At 38.1% G+C, this 18,737-nt stretch overlaps 2 protein-coding genes across 2 annotated transcripts; one reads left to right on the forward strand and one right to left on the reverse strand.

Annotated features, from left to right (window-relative positions):
• Positions 1-5,010: 5,010 nt before the first annotated feature.
• rps27a (ribosomal protein S27a) lies at positions 5,011-7,300 on the reverse strand. Its single transcript, XM_036583129.1, has 6 exons — positions 7,234-7,300; positions 7,060-7,124; positions 6,442-6,496; positions 6,254-6,339; positions 5,569-5,700; positions 5,011-5,199 (listed from the first exon to the last, which is right to left on the reverse strand). Exons 2-6 carry the CDS (start codon positions 7,105-7,107, stop codon positions 5,050-5,052), a joined length of 471 nt encoding a protein of 156 aa, XP_036439022.1. The 5' UTR covers positions 7,108-7,124; positions 7,234-7,300; the 3' UTR covers positions 5,011-5,049.
• Positions 7,301-7,541: 241 nt separating this feature from the next.
• LOC118816640 (clathrin heavy chain linker domain-containing protein 1-like) lies at positions 7,542-18,186 on the forward strand. Its single transcript, XM_036583130.1, has 11 exons — positions 7,542-7,753; positions 9,300-9,487; positions 10,104-10,243; positions 12,216-12,417; positions 13,050-13,165; positions 13,268-13,367; positions 13,756-13,862; positions 13,944-14,118; positions 16,047-16,249; positions 16,450-16,629; positions 17,696-18,186. Exons 1-11 carry the CDS (start codon positions 7,589-7,591, stop codon positions 17,890-17,892), a joined length of 1,773 nt encoding a protein of 590 aa, XP_036439023.1. The 5' UTR covers positions 7,542-7,588; the 3' UTR covers positions 17,893-18,186.
• Positions 18,187-18,737: the final 551 nt, after the last annotated feature.

Raw genomic sequence — 18,737 nt, forward strand, 5'->3', positions numbered from 1 at the left:
GAAATGTTCTATGTAGAACTCATGGTTCTAAGTAGTACCATTCCCTTTACCAAAAAACCTTTGAAGAACCACCTTTTTAAAGTGTGTAGTTACAATGTAAGCAAAGTCATCGAGAGTGGTTTGATGTAAAATACTCCACAGGGAAACCTAGAGAGTCATAAATGTTCACAGTGGAGGTGATAGGAACCAGACGTCTGAAGAGTTTAGCGCCTCTAAAAGCTCCCTCACAGAAAAGTCACTTGAATTTCACAGATGAATAAACTCAGGGTTTTTGCACAATAAATGTGAAATATGTGTGACTTTACTGTAAGGCACTGTTTCAAGACCAGTTTGAGGTGAAGTTTTGGTCTTAAATGTAATTTTTTGTAACGCTTTTTATGGTGGAGGGGTACATACAGGGCGTTATAAGGCAAAATAGTGTTCAAAGAAATTTATTTTTTCAGATTTACCACTGTTTTACCATCATCAACATTACATATAAAAACTCAGAAGCATTTAGGTTCACTGGTGGGTTTGGATACTCAATAAAATGGCTATAGACACTTTGACCCCTGGTTTCTGTCACCACCGCTGTTTCTCTACAATGAACCATTTCTCATGTCAGACCACTCTGAATGACTTTGTTTACATCTCAGTGACTAAAGTATGCAGAAATTTGGGAAAATCGATGGAGTTCTTCTCTAAAAATGAAGTTACAAAACATGCTGTTTACTCACCAGTCCGTACAGTCCATATATAAAAACTAAGTAGCAAAGACTTTGAATTTAGTTTTGAATTTATTATTTTTGTGCTGTCATGAAAAACCTTTACATAAATCTGCATATAGACCTCTGGTCATGCATCATTCCTTAGTTCAAGACATGATATATTCAGAACTCTGTGTCTCAGCAGATTTCTGTATGGAAAAAATGATTTTCGCTGCTCTCATGCCTTGCTAACTGAAGAGTCCCAATCCTGATACATCATTCTCTTTTGTTCCTACATACATTTTTTCCCCTAATATTACTGAATATTTAGAATTATGAGGTTGGTTGCTTAGCAGTCAAAATAAAAATCATAATGCTGGCCTTTAGGGGTGGGAATCTATAGGCACCTCACAATTCGATTCGATTACAAATCAGAGGGCTGCGATGCGATTATAAAACGATTATATACCTATACTATATATCTTGATGCATCTTTTTTTTTTCTATACAGGATTTCTATTTTCTTACTGTGTCAGGACTTGGTACTTTTAAAGCTAAGTATTTGTAATGATCTATAATGCATTTACTTCCAATATATTTTATTAATAAAACAAATGGAAGTGATGTGGCAAGTGAACTGGAAGGCTCTCATTCACTGCTACTGCTTGGAGCACATGAGACGCTGGTGCCACTCATCTGCGATAAAATGCGCAGTTATGGTGAAATAACATCCAGTGGCAGTGGATGTCCACGCAGCACATGTTACAGCCATCCTGCCTGTTTTCTTTAGTGATTTCATAACTTCGGTTTTGGTCTCGTTGTACAGACGGGGAGGATCACTTTGTCAGTAAAACATCTTTGGGTCCTGTGCAACATCGGCACCTCAGTCAGAATTTAAGGTGGAACGGGTAAATTCGAACAAGAAGCTGGAGTGACTTAAAAAAGCGACTTCAGCCTCGTAAAACAGCAGAACTTTGAGAGACATTTTACAAGAAACTGATCTACTTTAGAGGAAAAGTTTTCTGGCGGAGATGGGAGGAAAGCGGCTATAGCTAAAGCTTAAAGCAGAGCGAAGTAAATCTGCGTTTTCGTTTATATTGTTTAGCCTATACTAGGACATTATCACATACTGACACACACTGGACATAAATGTTGTGGCTCCCAAGGTGGTTTGATTTTTGTTGAAAGGAAAATGGCTCTTCTTATCATTTGTGTTGTGACTCCTGACCTAACCTGGCTTTAATGCAGAGGGAGCCGGTCGGATTTCTCACTCATCCTGTAGTGTTTTTGTTATGTGCCGGAACAGACTGACTGGGCGCTGCACTTCCGCACTTCCGAGTTCCTCCTTTTGCGTTCCGTCAACATTACGTTATAAATTAAATATTTAGAAAATCGATTTTTGACATTTGTGAATCGATTCAGAATCGTTCACGTCCGCATCGCGATGCATCTAAGAATCGAGTTTTTTCCCGCACCCCTACTGCCTATGTACTACAAGCAAGCCAACTCTCCTGTGCGTTGGAATGATGTTGCACAAAAGTAGGTCTACTATTAAACATAAACACCGTTATGTAACAATGCCAGCTACTCAGATTGTACCACTGTCAAAGCAACTTAACTACCACGTTTGGCACGTTACTGGTTTGCATGGGGTACTTTGGTGTGGGTACCAGTCTTCTGATGTTAGTTCAATGCACAGCAGTGTCAACTTGCATAGTAATAATGGTATCTGGACTCCTTAATGAGCTCGTAATTCACAGGATCCAGTGATATTTGATGGAAAATGTATGTACGCAAAACATGTTGACTTTGGAACATTTTTGTTTACTAACCTACAGAACAACAACATGACCTTAGAGGTCTATTCAGCCTACAGCAGTTAGCCCCACCCATTCATGTTGTAGTTACAAGGAGTGTTTCAGTCTGGACTGGTTTTTGAATTAGGGGCAATACAGGGCAGCCTATCAGAACAGAGATCATTTACATATATCAGTCTTAAAGACACAGTAACAAAAACAGACAGTGTAAGTCTAAGGGATCAAGAGAAGTTAAAAAATGGTCATGTAAAAATGAATTATGATTATTTTTGGTACATAAACCTACAAAAATCAAACACAAAAACTATTAAATAAAACAAACTTACATTAAGAAATAACATTGGACTAAGGTTTGCATACTAATCATAATAATAATATAATAAAATGCTTCAGTGTTACATCCTACAGTCGTCCATGTTAGTGCAGAAAGTGTAGTCTTGTGCACTTTCCAATTTTACTGTTTGTCAATTTTACTGTTTGTCATGTTTGTTTTTTGTTGAATCTTTTGTCCTCACATAAAAAAATAATGCTTTTGCTCCTCATTCAGTACTGTCTGTAAACTCTCTGCCGACAGTGACGTTCATACCAGATGAGGATCAGCAGGTTCAGGGCCAGATCTTTTAAAATTTTTGTAAAATGGGTTTGATTCAGGATCAGCTGGTGAGAGAGTACCTTGTGACATTTTTACAAAGACCGCAAAGGAAAAAGGAGGTTTTCATGGCCTTTTGAGAAGCCTTCATGCAGCGAAATTTTGATACTCCTTTCTTCTTCATGTTCCCTTTTTTCATAAACTCAAAGGTCATGGGAGCTACAACATTAGCTAAAGAAAATGGTGGAAAATACTTAAAGTCAACCTGAAATTAAAATGGGCTTTTTTGTTTACCTTGATGGTTTATATGCCTGGTCATATTAATCACAATTAAAATACAAAATTCTTGTTTTCTAGTAATCTCCCCTCAAACGTAATGTCTTCTGATTTCTGATTACATTACTGTGCACCAGCAGGCAGGGAAAATGATATAAATCAATATGTTTCACGCCATCCTCCCACCACCTCATATAACACTGAAAGAAAATACTCAACTCTCTCAGAGACCCTCCTTTATACCATGTTTCACACAGAAAAAAAAAACACACTGTATGGAAGGAGTTTGAGTTAATGCGTTATGACTTCCCATGCACATTGTCTTTAAGTGACTGTACTTTGTTACGGTACACAAGTATTGTTGGATTTAAACACTTGTACTTTAATTTCTAAAAGATAAAATGTACTTTTGACCCCTTACTCAAGTTCATATGAATGTAAAACTAATGACTAAAAAAGAATTCCTAATTATGTAGATACTTTCTAAGTGTCATTTTTGAGTAAAATTTAAACACAGCACCCAAACTTTCACTTTAAATGTCGTTTCTCAGTATTTTTTCCACCCCTGGCTACAGGCCTTGAAGAGCACTCAGTCAACAGCATAACTTTTCCCCACACTCCAGCAAACGGATGCTCAATGTACAACACATACTCGAAGTCATGGCGCCCCTGAGGATCGTGCCTAGAGCAAACACAGAAACAAACACACCACTTCCTCAGGTCAAGGGGATATTTACGTCATGCTATTTGTATAGTTTCAAGAGCTAACTCCAGGTTCCTGTTTTATTTACATTAGAAAGCATTAAAACAAAATTACATGTAATTATTTAATCATTCATGTATAAAATTACATGAATGTATATATTTTTGTAATTAGATTAAATGTATATTTCCTTGTGAAATGCACTAGAAAGACGTTATGAAATTTACAGTCAGCCTGACTTTGTGAGGCCTTTTTTCTATTAAATGTTAAAGGGATATTTGATTTCTCTATACTTACACTATTTAGCATTTTCCTAAAGAGAACTCCACCAGTCAACCTACATTATTAATTTAATGAACTGAACTGCACTTCTAATAAGTCGTAATATTACTCCTTCCAAAAGCAGTCACAAATACCGTCTTTAACCACAAGGTGGCAGCAAAGAGGGAAAAAGAGGAAACGTGTTCAATGAACTTCTCTGCTACCAAGTAAGGAAGTTGTGTTCAGATCCAACATCTTGTGTACAAGATCTCTGCATAGCTACAGCTCATTATTGTTTTAAAGAACCATCTCAGAGCACAGATTTTCACTAGACCTTCAAGCATTACACTTGCACAGCTTACAAAACATCCATTTAAAGCAGACGTTTCAGACTGGAAACCTTCTGGGCCAAAGTGCTGCAGAGATTAGCGTTTACCCTCACTACCGCTCCAAATTCCCTTTATGAAGGCCTTGCTAATTAACTGATGAGCTAAATCAGGTGTGTTTGATTAAAGTGTGCTGAAGTCTGCAGTGTTTTTACCCTGTGAGGACTGGAGCCTTGTGCGATTAAAGGCTACTGAACTTTTGACAGAAATGTATCTACAGTAATCACTAAAATGCCCAATTAGATCAAACCTAGTCACTGTAGCTCATGATATGAAATGAAGACCAAAGAAATTTTGTTGGGTGGTGAAAATTTTATTGACTACTGTACATTTACTTGTCCTCTGGCTTGTTGAAGCAGTAGGTCAGACAGCACTTCCCGCAGTAGTGCCTGTCAAAGTGGCTGGCCATGAAAACACCAGCACCACACTCATCAGCGGGGCACTCGCGACGAAGACGGTGGATCTTGCCGTTTTCATCAACCTGATGATACAAGTAATTTAGTTTTGGGAAATTTTTAGCTTAGACAATACATCAAAATGACTGCTGCCGTATCCTACTACTATCACGGGGTGTCCAATCATATCCACAAAGGGCCAGTGTGGCTGCAGGTTTTCATTCCAAACAAGATGAAGTACATCTGACTCCACTTGTTTAATCAGTTGGTCTCAGTCTTCAAAGATTTCATCAGGTGATCTGCTTTGCTGGAGTGAAAACCTGCAGCCACACCGGCACCTTGCGGATAAGGCTGGACACCCGATGCACAGGTTCCAAACTCATGTTGAGCCATGGTCAGATCACTAGTTGGCAAATTCAAGTAGAATTTATTAAATAATATAAAGCTGTTCTCACCTTGTAGTACTTCAGCACAGCAAGCTTGACCTTCTTCCTCTTGTGCTTGTTCTTCTTGGGGGTGGTGTAGGACTTCTTCTTCCTCTTCTTGGCACCACCACGCAGTCTCAGCACCAGGTGAAGGGTGGACTCCTGGACAGAGTTAGTCAATTAGCTTCACGGCTGTACATAGAGAATAATCTATTTGGCTTTTAATATTGCATAGACAAACAGGTTGTCGACTAGTCCCTGTCAAACTTCATCAATCCAACGTAGTATTTAAATTGACAGTTTCTCATTTTCCCCCTTCTCTGTATATTTCTGAGCAATCTGCGCTATAGGGATTGTTCCGTTTACTGCAACAAGGACCAGTGCTAGGCACTAGAATTAACACTTCCCATCTACTATAATAGCTAAACAGTGCCAGTCTAAACACAATAAATAAAAGGACCCATGTGTGTTTGCATATAACAGCCATATCCAGTGCTGAGATGGTAAGCAAATAAGACTCATCCCTTAATACATTTCCTTCATTTCCATAGTTCTGAGGTGTGTATATGTGCCAGTTACTTAAACAAAAAATACTACATGAAAATCCTAAATTATTCATTACAGATATGGGTGCAGAACACAAAATTACATCATCCATCCACACGTGTACAGATGCACAGACAAACAGATTCACAAAAATCGAAGCACTGCTTACCTTCTGGATATTGTAATCAGAGAGAGTGCGTCCATCCTCAAGCTGCTTCCCAGCGAAGATCAACCTCTGCTGGTCAGGAGGGATACCTATATAAAAATGTAACAGTTACAACCCAGAAACAGAGCAACACCATCAAAAATACCTTACAATTCCGCATCAGAATTACAGCTACTAGTAATCAGCCTTACCCTCTTTGTCTTGGATTTTGGCCTTGACATTTTCGATAGTATCTGAAGGCTCAACCTGCACAGAAGAAAAAAGAAATCCATATTTAGGTAACGTTATACGTTATTACAGTGTGCTGACTTGTTCATACCCTATTAATTCACCTTATAAACCTTCTGTTCAAAACTATGGACGCATACCAAAAGTGCTATTATTAATAACATTCATCAGTTAGTTAGCCAACTACAGACGTGACTTTAGACGCAGCTCGTTAACGTGAGCAGCTACAAACCAACCACCTCTCCACTAAAACTGACAAACATGCCTCTGTAAAATTATTTAAAGAGGATACTTCACTTTTTAGCCTTACAGACACTTTCAATGAAGCACTTATTCATGGCTTTTCCTGCTTTAACTGGCAGAGCTGTTTACACGTGCTACATCAGCCAGTCGGCTATTGGTTAGCAACATTGCGCGTTATGAATCCTGTACTTTCTGACAAGTGTTCACAACTACAACTCCAATTTAATGCTTGTTAAAGCAGGTCTGTGCACGACTTGGATCATTTAAAGTGAGCAGTTGTGAAATCTAAAGCTAGCGTGAACGTGACCAGCGCGAGCCAGCGCGTTTCCTCTGCCCACCTCAAGGGTTATAGTCTTCCCCGTGAGGGTTTTGACGAAAATCTGCATTTTGCCGTCGAGTCCACCTGCACACAGAGAAACAGAGACGTTTCGTTCGTATTACAGCTCGACAGACAAGGTGTTTGTGTTCATTTTCTAGCTTAATTTTTATTCCGAATCAGGAGCGCCACTCACCACAAGCCTCTCGCTAATGGCGGATCGTGAGAAGAGGGCTTGAGGAGGGCGCGACGGGGTTTTCTCGCAGCGATCACAGGGACTAGGAGTCCCGCACGAAGCCTGATTTTTAAAGTGAAAACGTAATAAACCACAATTTGTTAAGGGACGACAAACGCGCGGCAAATGTGAAATTTAAATATAGATGTAAAATACATTCGCATTCTTTAACTTATAGAAATGTTCCGAGTCATTTATCTGAAAAGCACTACATTACCCATACGCCTTTGTTCCCATAGTAACCGTACACCGTACAATGTCAGCTAAAACTTTCAGCTCTCCCAATTACAAGAAACAAACGATCGAAACTAAAACGATGGATTTTAATGATAAAGATGTGCCCCTTTTTAGAACTGCCAGTGACATTAATTTCTTGCAATCACTGCATGAGTTCATATCGAGTGAGAAGGAGCGCCTGTGTTGCCCGGCTGAGGCGCCTGATGAGCATCAATATGCTGTTTACAGTGCTGCTTTTGACAAGGTAGATTATTAATATAATGAAGTTAAAGGGGAACTTCACCAACCTTGCAAAATGTCTGTGTAATTAAATTGATAACATTCCAACAAGGTTATTCAGAGTGGTTTGGTGATGGGAACCAGACGTCTGGAGTGTTCAATGCCTCTAAAAGCTTCCTCACATGAATTGGTTATGAATGCGCTGCCTGATACATTGTTTTACAGTAGTTTTGTGATGAAGTTTTGACTTAAAATGTATTTTAATCAATTTATTTCAATGTATGCATGGTGGAGCGATACATGAAGGGTGTTCTAAAGAAAAATAGTCCCCAAAGAAAACTCCTTTTTTTCTCAAATTTACCACTATTTTACCGTCATCAATATTATATATAAAAATTCAAAAGAAGTGTAGGTGATTTTGAATTGTAAACGAAGTATTTGTGTTGTAGACATCGGGACCCATGGTTTCTATCACCACCACTGTAAAGAAAAGTCCCTAAGTTTCTCTACAATTAACCATTTTTCATCAAACCACTCTAGATTACTTTTTTTATATTTATATATTATCTTTTATATATGTTTTATATCTCAACCACTGAATTATGCAGACATTTTGAAAAATTCCCTTCTAAGGCAGGGGTGGGTAGTGGCCTAAACTTATGACATTCTCAAACAAAGGTATTGTTACTTTGTAAGATGTAAACAAAGATATTCAGTGTGGTTTGATATGAAAGCAAAAAAAAATTGTTTTGCATTGCGAGTCTGCCTGCATGTACCTCTTGATCATGAATGATTTAAAATATGTATATTTTTCTTCAGAACCTGATCTCAAAAGTACCGTAAAGCAATGTTTCAGGCATCATATTTGTTACCATTTCATGTAATGACTTACTGTGAGGGAGTTTTTAGAGGCATAACCTCTATAACCTCATAAACTATTTGGATGTCTGGTTTCCATCACCACCACTGTAAAATTCTGACTGATTAGTTTAGTTGATTAGAATTTAATTGTAGAAACTGTTCGAAATCGGTGTAGTTCCCTTTGACATGAAGTTTAAAAAGCCCTAAAAGCTGCTGTAAAAATGTAAAAAGCTCTTAAAACTGCAAAAGCTACCTCATAGAAAGTTATTACACAAAACGATTCTGCCCAGTGTCTGAGAAATTGTTGTAAGCTACAATAGTTTTGAGATAAGGCCTTAATCTAATGTTTTTGTTGTAAACTACAGTAGTTTTCAGATGAGGCCTTAATCTAAAGTTTTTGTTAGGTAATTTTCTGCTCTTTTTAGGATGCTTTTCATCTGTAATAAAATGCTAAATCTCAAAAGTCAATTACACAGCATTATAGATGCTGTCACCAACAAAACACAATATTAAACACTAAAAGGAACTAGTAACTAAATGTTAACCAAATCTGAGTAACGGACTAAACAGTAGATTCCTTTCCTCCCAAACACACAAGAGTAAAATAAAAATAATTTATGATCCATCAAAACTGCACTTGAGTACATACTCCTGTCACTGAGTACTATGAGAAATCTCTGTGTATTAACCTGATTATTTCCCTAATTTAGGTAATTGACTATGCTACAGCGTACAAACCGATTCTTACAGCCATCAAGAAAGAATATGACGAGTTCATTGCTGCTGTGAAAACAAATGACCACAAGGCCAAGCTTGCTCATGGAAAACTGAAGGCCATACTAGCACAACCCACTTCCCTGATGTACTGTCAGAAGAGAGCTGCCCAACTACTAGAGAGGTAAAAACACCACACAATCAAAGCTAAGATCAGAGGTGGGTAGGTTTAAGGTAGCAGTTGTTACCTTAATGAAATAATGGCCCGAGTAAAAGTAAAATAGCTATTAAAACGAAATAAAATAACAGGCCCAAAACTACACAAGTTCTGAGTTATCCACCTGTTAGTATAGGAACTGAAGTTTGTTAGACTATTCTATTTTTGGAGTTCTTTTGGTCTGAAGTGCTAAAGTTTGAAAGTAAGAGGTGTGAGAATCAGCAAAGCAAACTGGGTTCTGAACCAACTGAACAGAATGAAATAAACCCCAAAAAGGAATAAAGAACTAAAATTGAAGGACTACAGTGGAACTGAGGAAAACATAGAAGCATCATAAACATACTTAGTATGTATTAAGTATTAAGTATTACGATGATGAAAGTACTGAAATACAAATTTATTGAAATTTTACTGAGTAAAACTAGTCACTACTTACCTCTGGTTAATACCAGACATACTTTCCTCATGTTTGGATGACCGGGACAGCTTGCCCTGATGATGGTTTTCATGGTGTCCACTTCCATCTAGCCTAGTATTAAGTTGCTTTTTGTGAGAAGGTAGAATTTATTTCCTGTTCTTTCAGGATTGCTGTCATTCAGAGAGACACTGCTGAGGTCCAAGCTAAGACAAAAAGGCTTCAGGAGTGCATAAAAAATCACAGAGATTCACAACAACTGGAGGCCTTAGATGACCAGGTACAGATTCCTGTGGGACAGATACCAGGTACGCTAACTGGTATTCACTCAGTTTAAAAGATAGCCTCTTTGGTTTGGACTACTTTCAGAAGTGCAGGCAGCCATGGTAAAGAAAGGCCTTCAACCACAGCTGTAGGGATCGTGTCACTCAAAGCAAGGATCACAGACTAAAATTACCTGAGAGCCATGAGGCAAGTGGACTTCTGCAAGGGGGAAGAACATCAGGACAATGGCTACATAACATATATGCTTACTTAAGAGCTTCTTAGTGAATGTTTATTAGTGTCTCTTGTCACAACAAACCAGCCATTAATAGCCCTGATGAATTTACACTGTATGGCCAAAGGTATGTGGACACCCCTCCTGATTATTGAGTTCAGTGGCATTCCTGCCTGAACAAGGCGGAGTTATCTGCTGTGCTACGCAATCATTATCTTATGTTGACAAAGAAGAGTGGATAATTCTGCGTTCTCAGAGGATTTGTCTGATAATTATGTGCATTTCTAAATTGTGACATGCAGTATCCACTGCTATGTTGTGAATGCCTCATTCGATCTCAATGTGCAGTGTCCAGGCTGCTTTAGATTTTGATTATAATGATTCATCTTTCATGCAGTGCTTTATTTTTGCTTGTATCAATGTAAGCACCCACCTAGGTTGATTTTATACAGCTTCTGTTAGGCAGCACGCTGCAGTGTCTGGTAGGGATGCAAATCTGCCTGTCAAATGTAAATATTTAGCCACAGATAAAAGGTTTGCAGGTTGGATATAAGGATAAATTGTAAACATGTGACGGGTCCTATAAGGCTGCCTTACATTCTGGATGTGGTGCACTGGCTGGTAGTTTGAGACCCCTGATTTAAAATTTATTATGGTTTCAGTGGTTCAGCTACTAACACTAAAATATGTGCTAAATCTGGGTAAAATGTGGGGTGCTGCAAGTGAAATTGTCAAGCTTTTCTTAACTCTCACAATAATAACAAGTTAACCCCAGTTATATGGCTTAAATGTGATTGCCTGTAAATATTGACAATTCACCCCTTTGAAATTGGCCAGTTATCAAGAACATTTAGCAAAAAATATTGATTTATATTTGCCAACTACAACATGGTGGGACATTTTTATTTAGATATAGATATACTTTATATAGAGGTGGTACAATACCACATTTTCTTTCCAGTATCAATATTGAAACACTGAGTAGCATTCGATACAGATCCAATATTTTTTTCTTCTACCCTTTATTAAGGTATTTTTTTATTGAAGCTTTTAAGAAGGACATCTAAACGTAGGCTATCATGCTAAAACTCTACTACCCCGCAGGACGAAAAACACAGCTAACAACATCACATCACACAATCTGAGTGTGTGCTATATAAGGATAGATATGTTACAGCATGGGATCACATTCATTCTTTTTTCCCTGACCCAGCATTTTCTGCTGAAATTGACCCAATACTGGTGCCATTTATAATTAGATAATACATCAGTAGATGTTAAATGATAAATGTTTTGTCAGCCAAAATCTGATGTGGATGTAAGTAAACCTGCTGCATCTGATTAATAATTTCATATGTTATATGATGGCGTAAGGCCGAGGTTTCCAATCTTATCCACAAAGGGCCATTCTGGCCTCAGATATTCATACAGTCTCCTGATTAGTTGTTTGAAGACTGAGATTAAGTGATTTAACAAGAGGTATGAGGTATGCTCCAACTTTTTTGGAATAAAAAACCTGCAGCCGCATCGGCCCTTTGCAGATAAGATTGTCCACCCCTGACAAAATTTAATTCTTAGTTCCTTAGTTTAATTTAGTTCCTTATAGTCGGGATTTCATACAGATTTTAAAAGTGGTAAGCAAAAGGTCTAAGTGAAAATTTCAGAATAAAAATGTTAATTTCACTTAATTTTTCACTTAATTTCACTTAATTAATCTAAGTATAACACAAGCTGTATATTGTTCAGCTTCAGTGTAATATCTCACCGTTCTTTGCTTTCAGGCCTTAAATTTGAAGAGTCTTTGAATCCAGAAGCCCTGGATGAGCATCTGAAGTTTTTGAAGCAGAAGAGAGCTGATCTTCTGAGTAAGAAAAAGAGCCAGTATGTGCCTGTGCAGGTGAAACATGAGCTGGAAATCAAGATGAAGACCACCCTGAACCAAAGAGATGAACTTGGCTTAGAGAATAACACACTGCAGCTTTGGTGAGAATGTTTTCACTTTCCTGAAAACCCAATTTGGAATTGTACTTTTTTATTTCCAGTAACACTCACTGACAATGTGTTAAAAACACATACTTTACAATTGCAGATTGTAGTCAATCTTTTTCTCTGCATAGTTTATTATCCCTCTTTGATGCTGTTCTTCAGTGGTCAGGACCCTCACAGAGGTCCACAGCTGAGCAGATATTATTTGAGCAGTGGATCATTCTTAGAACTGCAGTGACACAACTATTTGTTAATCTTGATAGTGATAATTGCCTTAGATACTGATATTGTGGAAGCTGCTATATGCAAATGAGCCCTCTTATAATATTCATTGCTATGAGCACTTCAGATGTTTTGTCCTTTTGAGTGTTCTGATCAATGTAGGCAAGTTCCAACAAAAATGTATCATTTTGGTCAAAATGAAGCAGGCATGTCACATAAAGGATTCTCCAGTGTGTTTTTAATATATTTAAGGCATATGGCTTTCACAGTATGAAGCAATGTATTTGCAGCATGTGTTTTGTCCATGTCATTCAGCCCTAGTACTTGCTTTTAAGTAGTGTGAGTCATGCTTTAGAAGTGTATGGCAATTTGTGTCTCATCTCAAACAGAATGGTTGTTGTCTATAGTTGTAAACAGTTGACTTTTCTGAATGAGGCTATCAGCTCTTGGGAAAAATCAGCAAGCCGCCTTCCTCTGCTCGAGTTCCTCGGCTCTGAATTGGAGCGCGTCTCAGAAATGAAAGGTGCTCTTTGTTTAGCTCCAACGCATAACAGATTATGGTAGAAATTCTGCTCTCTGTTTGACCTGCTCTCTTGAAAGCTAAATGTATTTTATTTTATTGCAGTCTGTGAAGCCGACAGCTATGGCATCAACAAAGACGTGTTTGAAGAGGACGATCCTTGCAAAGTCCACGAGTCAGAGCTGTTGATGGATTACATTGAAAGGTTTCCAAATCACATAAAACACAGAAATGTTCTTTCCGTTTTCATGCTTTATTGATGAAACCCATACAAGAATGTTATATTATGCGTATTTTTTTTTTATATAACATATTACCAAAATTTAAGTGTGTTTCAGGATTTATGTGCTACATTTAAAATGTGATCTACACTGTTAAAATGTTTAAGAGAGTGTTAAACTTACAGAAGTAGCATACTTTAATTATAAATGTTAGCCAGTGTACATTCAACATGACAAAAGCAAGTTTTCTAGTTATAATTACATACTGATAGGTGCAGTTGGATCTCCATTTCACATTTATTAAAAGTATATGTTGTGTCAATACATTCAAAGCATTATATTGATAATGTGGTGCTGTGTTTTTCGTCACAGGTTCTCAAATCTTTTTGAAGCAGGTGAATATGAGGCTGCTGCGTATCATGCTGCCAAGTCCCCTCGTGGAGTCCTGAGGAACATGGAGACTATGGAGCGGTTCAAATGTATTTTCCTCTCTCATGTTTTGTTTCAGAGTTGTGGGTTGGCGATAAGGTGCGCTAACATTTCATCACTTTCTTTCGCAGCTGTTACCATGTATGAGGGAGAGCTTCCTCCTGTGCTGCTCTTCTTCCAGGCCCTGATGATCTCAGTCCAGCCTGGGAAACACCTGCCAGGACAAGTATTGTCTTTGGAGGGTGTCCGGTGTGCCCTGCAGCATGGCTACATCCAGCTGGTTACTTTCTGGGTCACCCAGCACAGGTAACAGGTCTCACAACCGAGGGGACATTTTTAGTAAATCAAAAAAGTAATTTAGGCTTATTGCCAGGGATGCAGCCATGCGGCTTTTTCTCTCTTGATGCTCATTCCGGCCAATACTGAACACACGGTTCATAGTAGCACAGTACATAAAACATAAATACAAAATGTTAAAGAATAACGTCCTAGAAGGTTTACACAATTGTATTGTTAGTATTTTATAATGACTACGACTAAGAAATAGTATCGAATGTGGATCACTCAGATCAGATTTGGAACTAAAATGTATTTTTTAATCTGTTTATGGCAGACAGATAAATGCAGGATGTTACAAGGCAAAAGAAAACTTTTTTTATTGACAACTATTTTACCATTATCAACATTACATATTAAAACTGGTTCACTGGTGGTTTTGGATAGTAAATAAATTCACTATATTTGCATTTACTACCACTGTAAAGGACTCAGGGTCAGTTTCTCTACAGTGCACCATTTCACATCAAACCATTCTAAATTACTTTGTTTACGTCTGAATGACTGAATTATACATAAATGTTGTTAAATTGGTGGAATTCCACTTTAAGAACTCTGGGATGTCTGAACTCTACAGACCACCAGAGGGCAGTTATTGCAAAGTGAACATGCCAGAGCACTGGTGACAATGATTTATGCAATAGCCAATAGTCTTTTTCTGTTTAGGTTAGTAACGCATAAAAAGACATTTGGCTGTTGCTTAAACCACTTTCACCAGTGGTCTGGCACGTTCACCAGAAGATGTGTGTTCACTTACTGTTAAATGTTATCACCACTTTTACTTTACAATTGCACATTTTTGCACATTTTAGTACTGTGCAAAAGTCAGAGACCACCCTTCATTTATTTAATTTCCAGTTAAAACAACCACTGAGTACTTATTTATTCATTTATTCAGTTATTCATTTTTCAAGATATATTTCTTCTATATTTGTCTGATATAAGATGTAAGATAACCATTTGAATATGGAAGGGGAAAGTCAAAGGAAAAAAACAGGAGTTTCCAAAACTGGAGTTTGAAAAACTTAAGAAACAAAGAAAATTGGACTCCCGTAAGCATGAATGCATAAACGGATAAATAGTGCTTGAAGCTTTCATCTTTGAGAGAGAGGAGAAAATCAAGCTCCACTCTTGCTTAAGATCAGAAAAAATCCACAGATGTTTCTGTTCATCCTTCCACTGTGAGAAGACAACTCAACACTATGAGGATTGGGATTACTTGGATCATGAGAAACAGAAAATGAAACTTCTGAACTTTGGAAGTATAGAAAAATATCCCTGCAGATTTCTATGAAAACCTCAAAGCAATTTTCTTGAAAATAAAGGCAAAGAGTGGACTAAATACTGAAGTTTAATATTATATTTAGTTGTTGATACTTCTGTGTAATTTTCGGAGTTTTTTTATCTTATGTTGAAAAATGAATAACTTATATATAATGGCTGTTTTGACGGGAAATGAAATAAATGAAGGGTGGTCTCGGACTTTCGCACAATACTGTGTTTGTTGGTGTATATTCGGGTTGATGAGTCTGAATAAATGTAATATGATATAATATTTTTCAAATAATGCTATGAAAGTTTGAATAATGATTGCTTGACATTCCTATCCTTTCTTCTTCTCATAACCCCAAGTGTTCGCCTAATGTGGTTGTCCTTTGCTCACTCTGTAGGGGTCTGGACACAGATTTTTGTTAAACTGCTTTGTGATGGGATTTGTTGCAAAATGCTCTACCCAAAACATTTTAATTTAATGAGATGATGTTTTCCAGAAAATATTGAGCTCTGTGGTTTCTGTTCACTGCAGGCTGATGTTATGATGCTGTTTGGTTTTCTGAAAATCTGAAAAAAGGCCCAAAAGAACAACACGTTAGAATATACTTACTGAGCTACACCCATAGGTTGACGTACAGTGAAGAATTAGGGGATGTGATCTGTAGCCATGGAGATGAGGACCCACGCATTGCAGACACTTGTTTGGCCCTGGCCCACATTGTTTACACGGCCTGCGGCGTGCTGAGGAAGGCAGCACTCAGCATGTGCAGACGAGGGCTGACCAGCGGTGCCTTAGAATTAATTTACAAGAACAGAGACTTCACAGTAGGTGAGACCAGGCACATCACGCACTACTGTCTACTGTTATAACACACTCATGACTGGTTTCTTAGCAGATTTCGATATATTTACACTGCCTGTCACTGCCATGTGTATGTTGTGCCTGCAGACTAGTACAAAAATATAGCAGGATTGAATCCTATGTAGATGTTATTAGTTGAAATTTCCTGTTTCTTGTTGTTTGTGCAGAAGACTGCATGTTTGTGCTGAGAGGGTGCCCCCGTTTAGATCTGATGCAGGATTTCACTCAGCTGTATGAGGGCAAGCCAGCACTGCTGTCTGTTGGCTTCGTCTGCCACTCCCTCCTCAAATCTGACCTAGAGGGCCTGGCCTTCCAGCTACTACAGGAGATTTATGCCGGTGGGCAAGGTTAGCATATACATACAGTACTGTGCAAAAGTAAGAGACCACCACTCAAAAGGCTGTTATATACTTAAATAAAAAAGTTACTCATTTTTCATGAACAAAAATATATTAATAATAGTAATCTTGATTTATATAGCACTTTTCATGCCAGTGGCAGCTTAAAGTGCTTTACAGACAGGTGATAATGATAATGACAATGAGTACTAATTGAAAATCATATAAGAAAATGACACAGGTGAAATTAAAAAGATAAATACAGCAATACATACATACGACTGAACAGTAAACAACACAGAAGCCTCTAATTTTTCACTATGCAGCCTGTCTACCCTTGCCTTTTATTATCACTTCTGTTATTTTCAGGAAAATTGCTTTTCGTCTTTAATGAAATCTGGGGATATCTAGGGATATTTTTCCACACCTCCAAAGTTCAGTCTTAGGAGTTGCTTGCATTCTGCTTCTCATGATCCAAGTAATCCCAAATTCAGTGATGTTGAGGTCTGGACTGGGGAGGCCAGTCACCAGCTTCTTTGTTTGATTTGCAAACTTTCCGGATCACTGATCTCATTAGAAATATCTCCTAAAAAATGAATAGCTTGCACTTAATGGCTGGAAATTAAATGAAAGGTTAAACAGAGGTTGGTCTTTTGCACACTACTAAAGATATACTAGCTGGTATATTTTATTTCAACTCTGCCTAATCCAGATCTCTCTCCGTGGGCTAAAGATCATTTTGATGTAACTCTGAGAAGGGCTGTGCAACATGGGGAAAATATTATACTGTGATTGCATTGCTGCATATTAAAATTTCAATATCTCTTTCAATATGAAAACACTAACCGAACCCTTATCTGAAATGCCTGTGGTTTTATTACTGTAGCCTTGCAATATCAGCATCACAAAGACCACTATTGCTGTCATAACTAACAGATGGCATATCATGCAGCTCTAATCTTGAGTGTACATGTAAACACTAGTCCTGGTACAACAGCATTCAAGTATAATGTATATTGGCCCTTTGTCCATGATGAGTAATTGTCATCAAATCTCGCTCTGTAACTGGACATAGGTGCCCTGGAGAAGACCATCCTAGATGACGTCATGTGCAGTACGGAGAGCTGGAGTGAGATTGCAACTCGCTGTGAGCAGAGGGGGCGGCATCAGCTGGCACAGGAGATTATTTCCACCCTTCTGTCCCAGCCTGGAGCCGTGTGCCTCTCCCAAGAGCAAGACAGTGCCAAGCTGATGGAGCATGTGTTCATGTAGGGAGTCAGCCACAAGGTGGAGCTCAAGATACAGACCCAGTTTAAAATATAAAAACAGAACGTGTCTGTTTAGTCATTATTTCGCAGAGGCTAGTTATAGTAATAATTTGGACAAAAATATAATTTACACTCTTTTCCCCTTATTCTAGATGTAAAAAAATAGGCAAAGGTGCAGATAAACAGGCTTCAAGATGGTTTCCACTACTGGTTTTATAACAGACTTCTGTCCATTTTTTTACTGTATGTCATATAATGTCAGAAACCACATAAGCAAGTCTTTTTGAGACTGTTTAACACCTCAGTATTTGCCTTAGACACTCAATCAAGTTGTCTCAAAAAGACCTGGTTACTGGGTTTCTGACACTTTGTGTATGATGTTTGTTACTTTTGTTTTGTAAATGTGCTACAAAACTAAAGCAGAAAACTTCACACCCAAACATGTCTTGGCTCAATTTGAGGTGAAAGGGAAAACTGAATAAATTTGCCTTTTAGCCAAACATCACTTTAATTTCCTTTGGCATTCCTCTGTTTGATTAGAACACAATTTCCATTGCTGCAGACTACAGTTTCCTGTTAGTAACAGAGTTATTTGTGAAGTTTTTATGGTGTAACTGTCACATCGTTTTCCCATTTGTGCCAGCATCAGTTTTTGAATTTAAAGATCCGTCTCACCCTGCTGGCAGGTCACTGTCTGTCTTTGTGTCGTTATGTCACCGCGCTGGGAGGACGCAGCAGTGGGGAGAAGAGGCCAGCCTTGTGACGGCCCACGCACACAGTGGGCTCTTTGTTGCCGAGCTGAGCCACTATGGTAACAAGGCACATGAAAGCAAAAGGCGCCCCCTCAAT

The sequence above is a fragment of the Colossoma macropomum genome, unplaced genomic scaffold (assembly GCF_904425465.1).
Source record: "Colossoma macropomum unplaced genomic scaffold, Colossoma_macropomum, whole genome shotgun sequence".
In the NCBI taxonomy this organism is placed as follows: domain Eukaryota; kingdom Metazoa; phylum Chordata; class Actinopteri; order Characiformes; family Serrasalmidae; genus Colossoma; species Colossoma macropomum.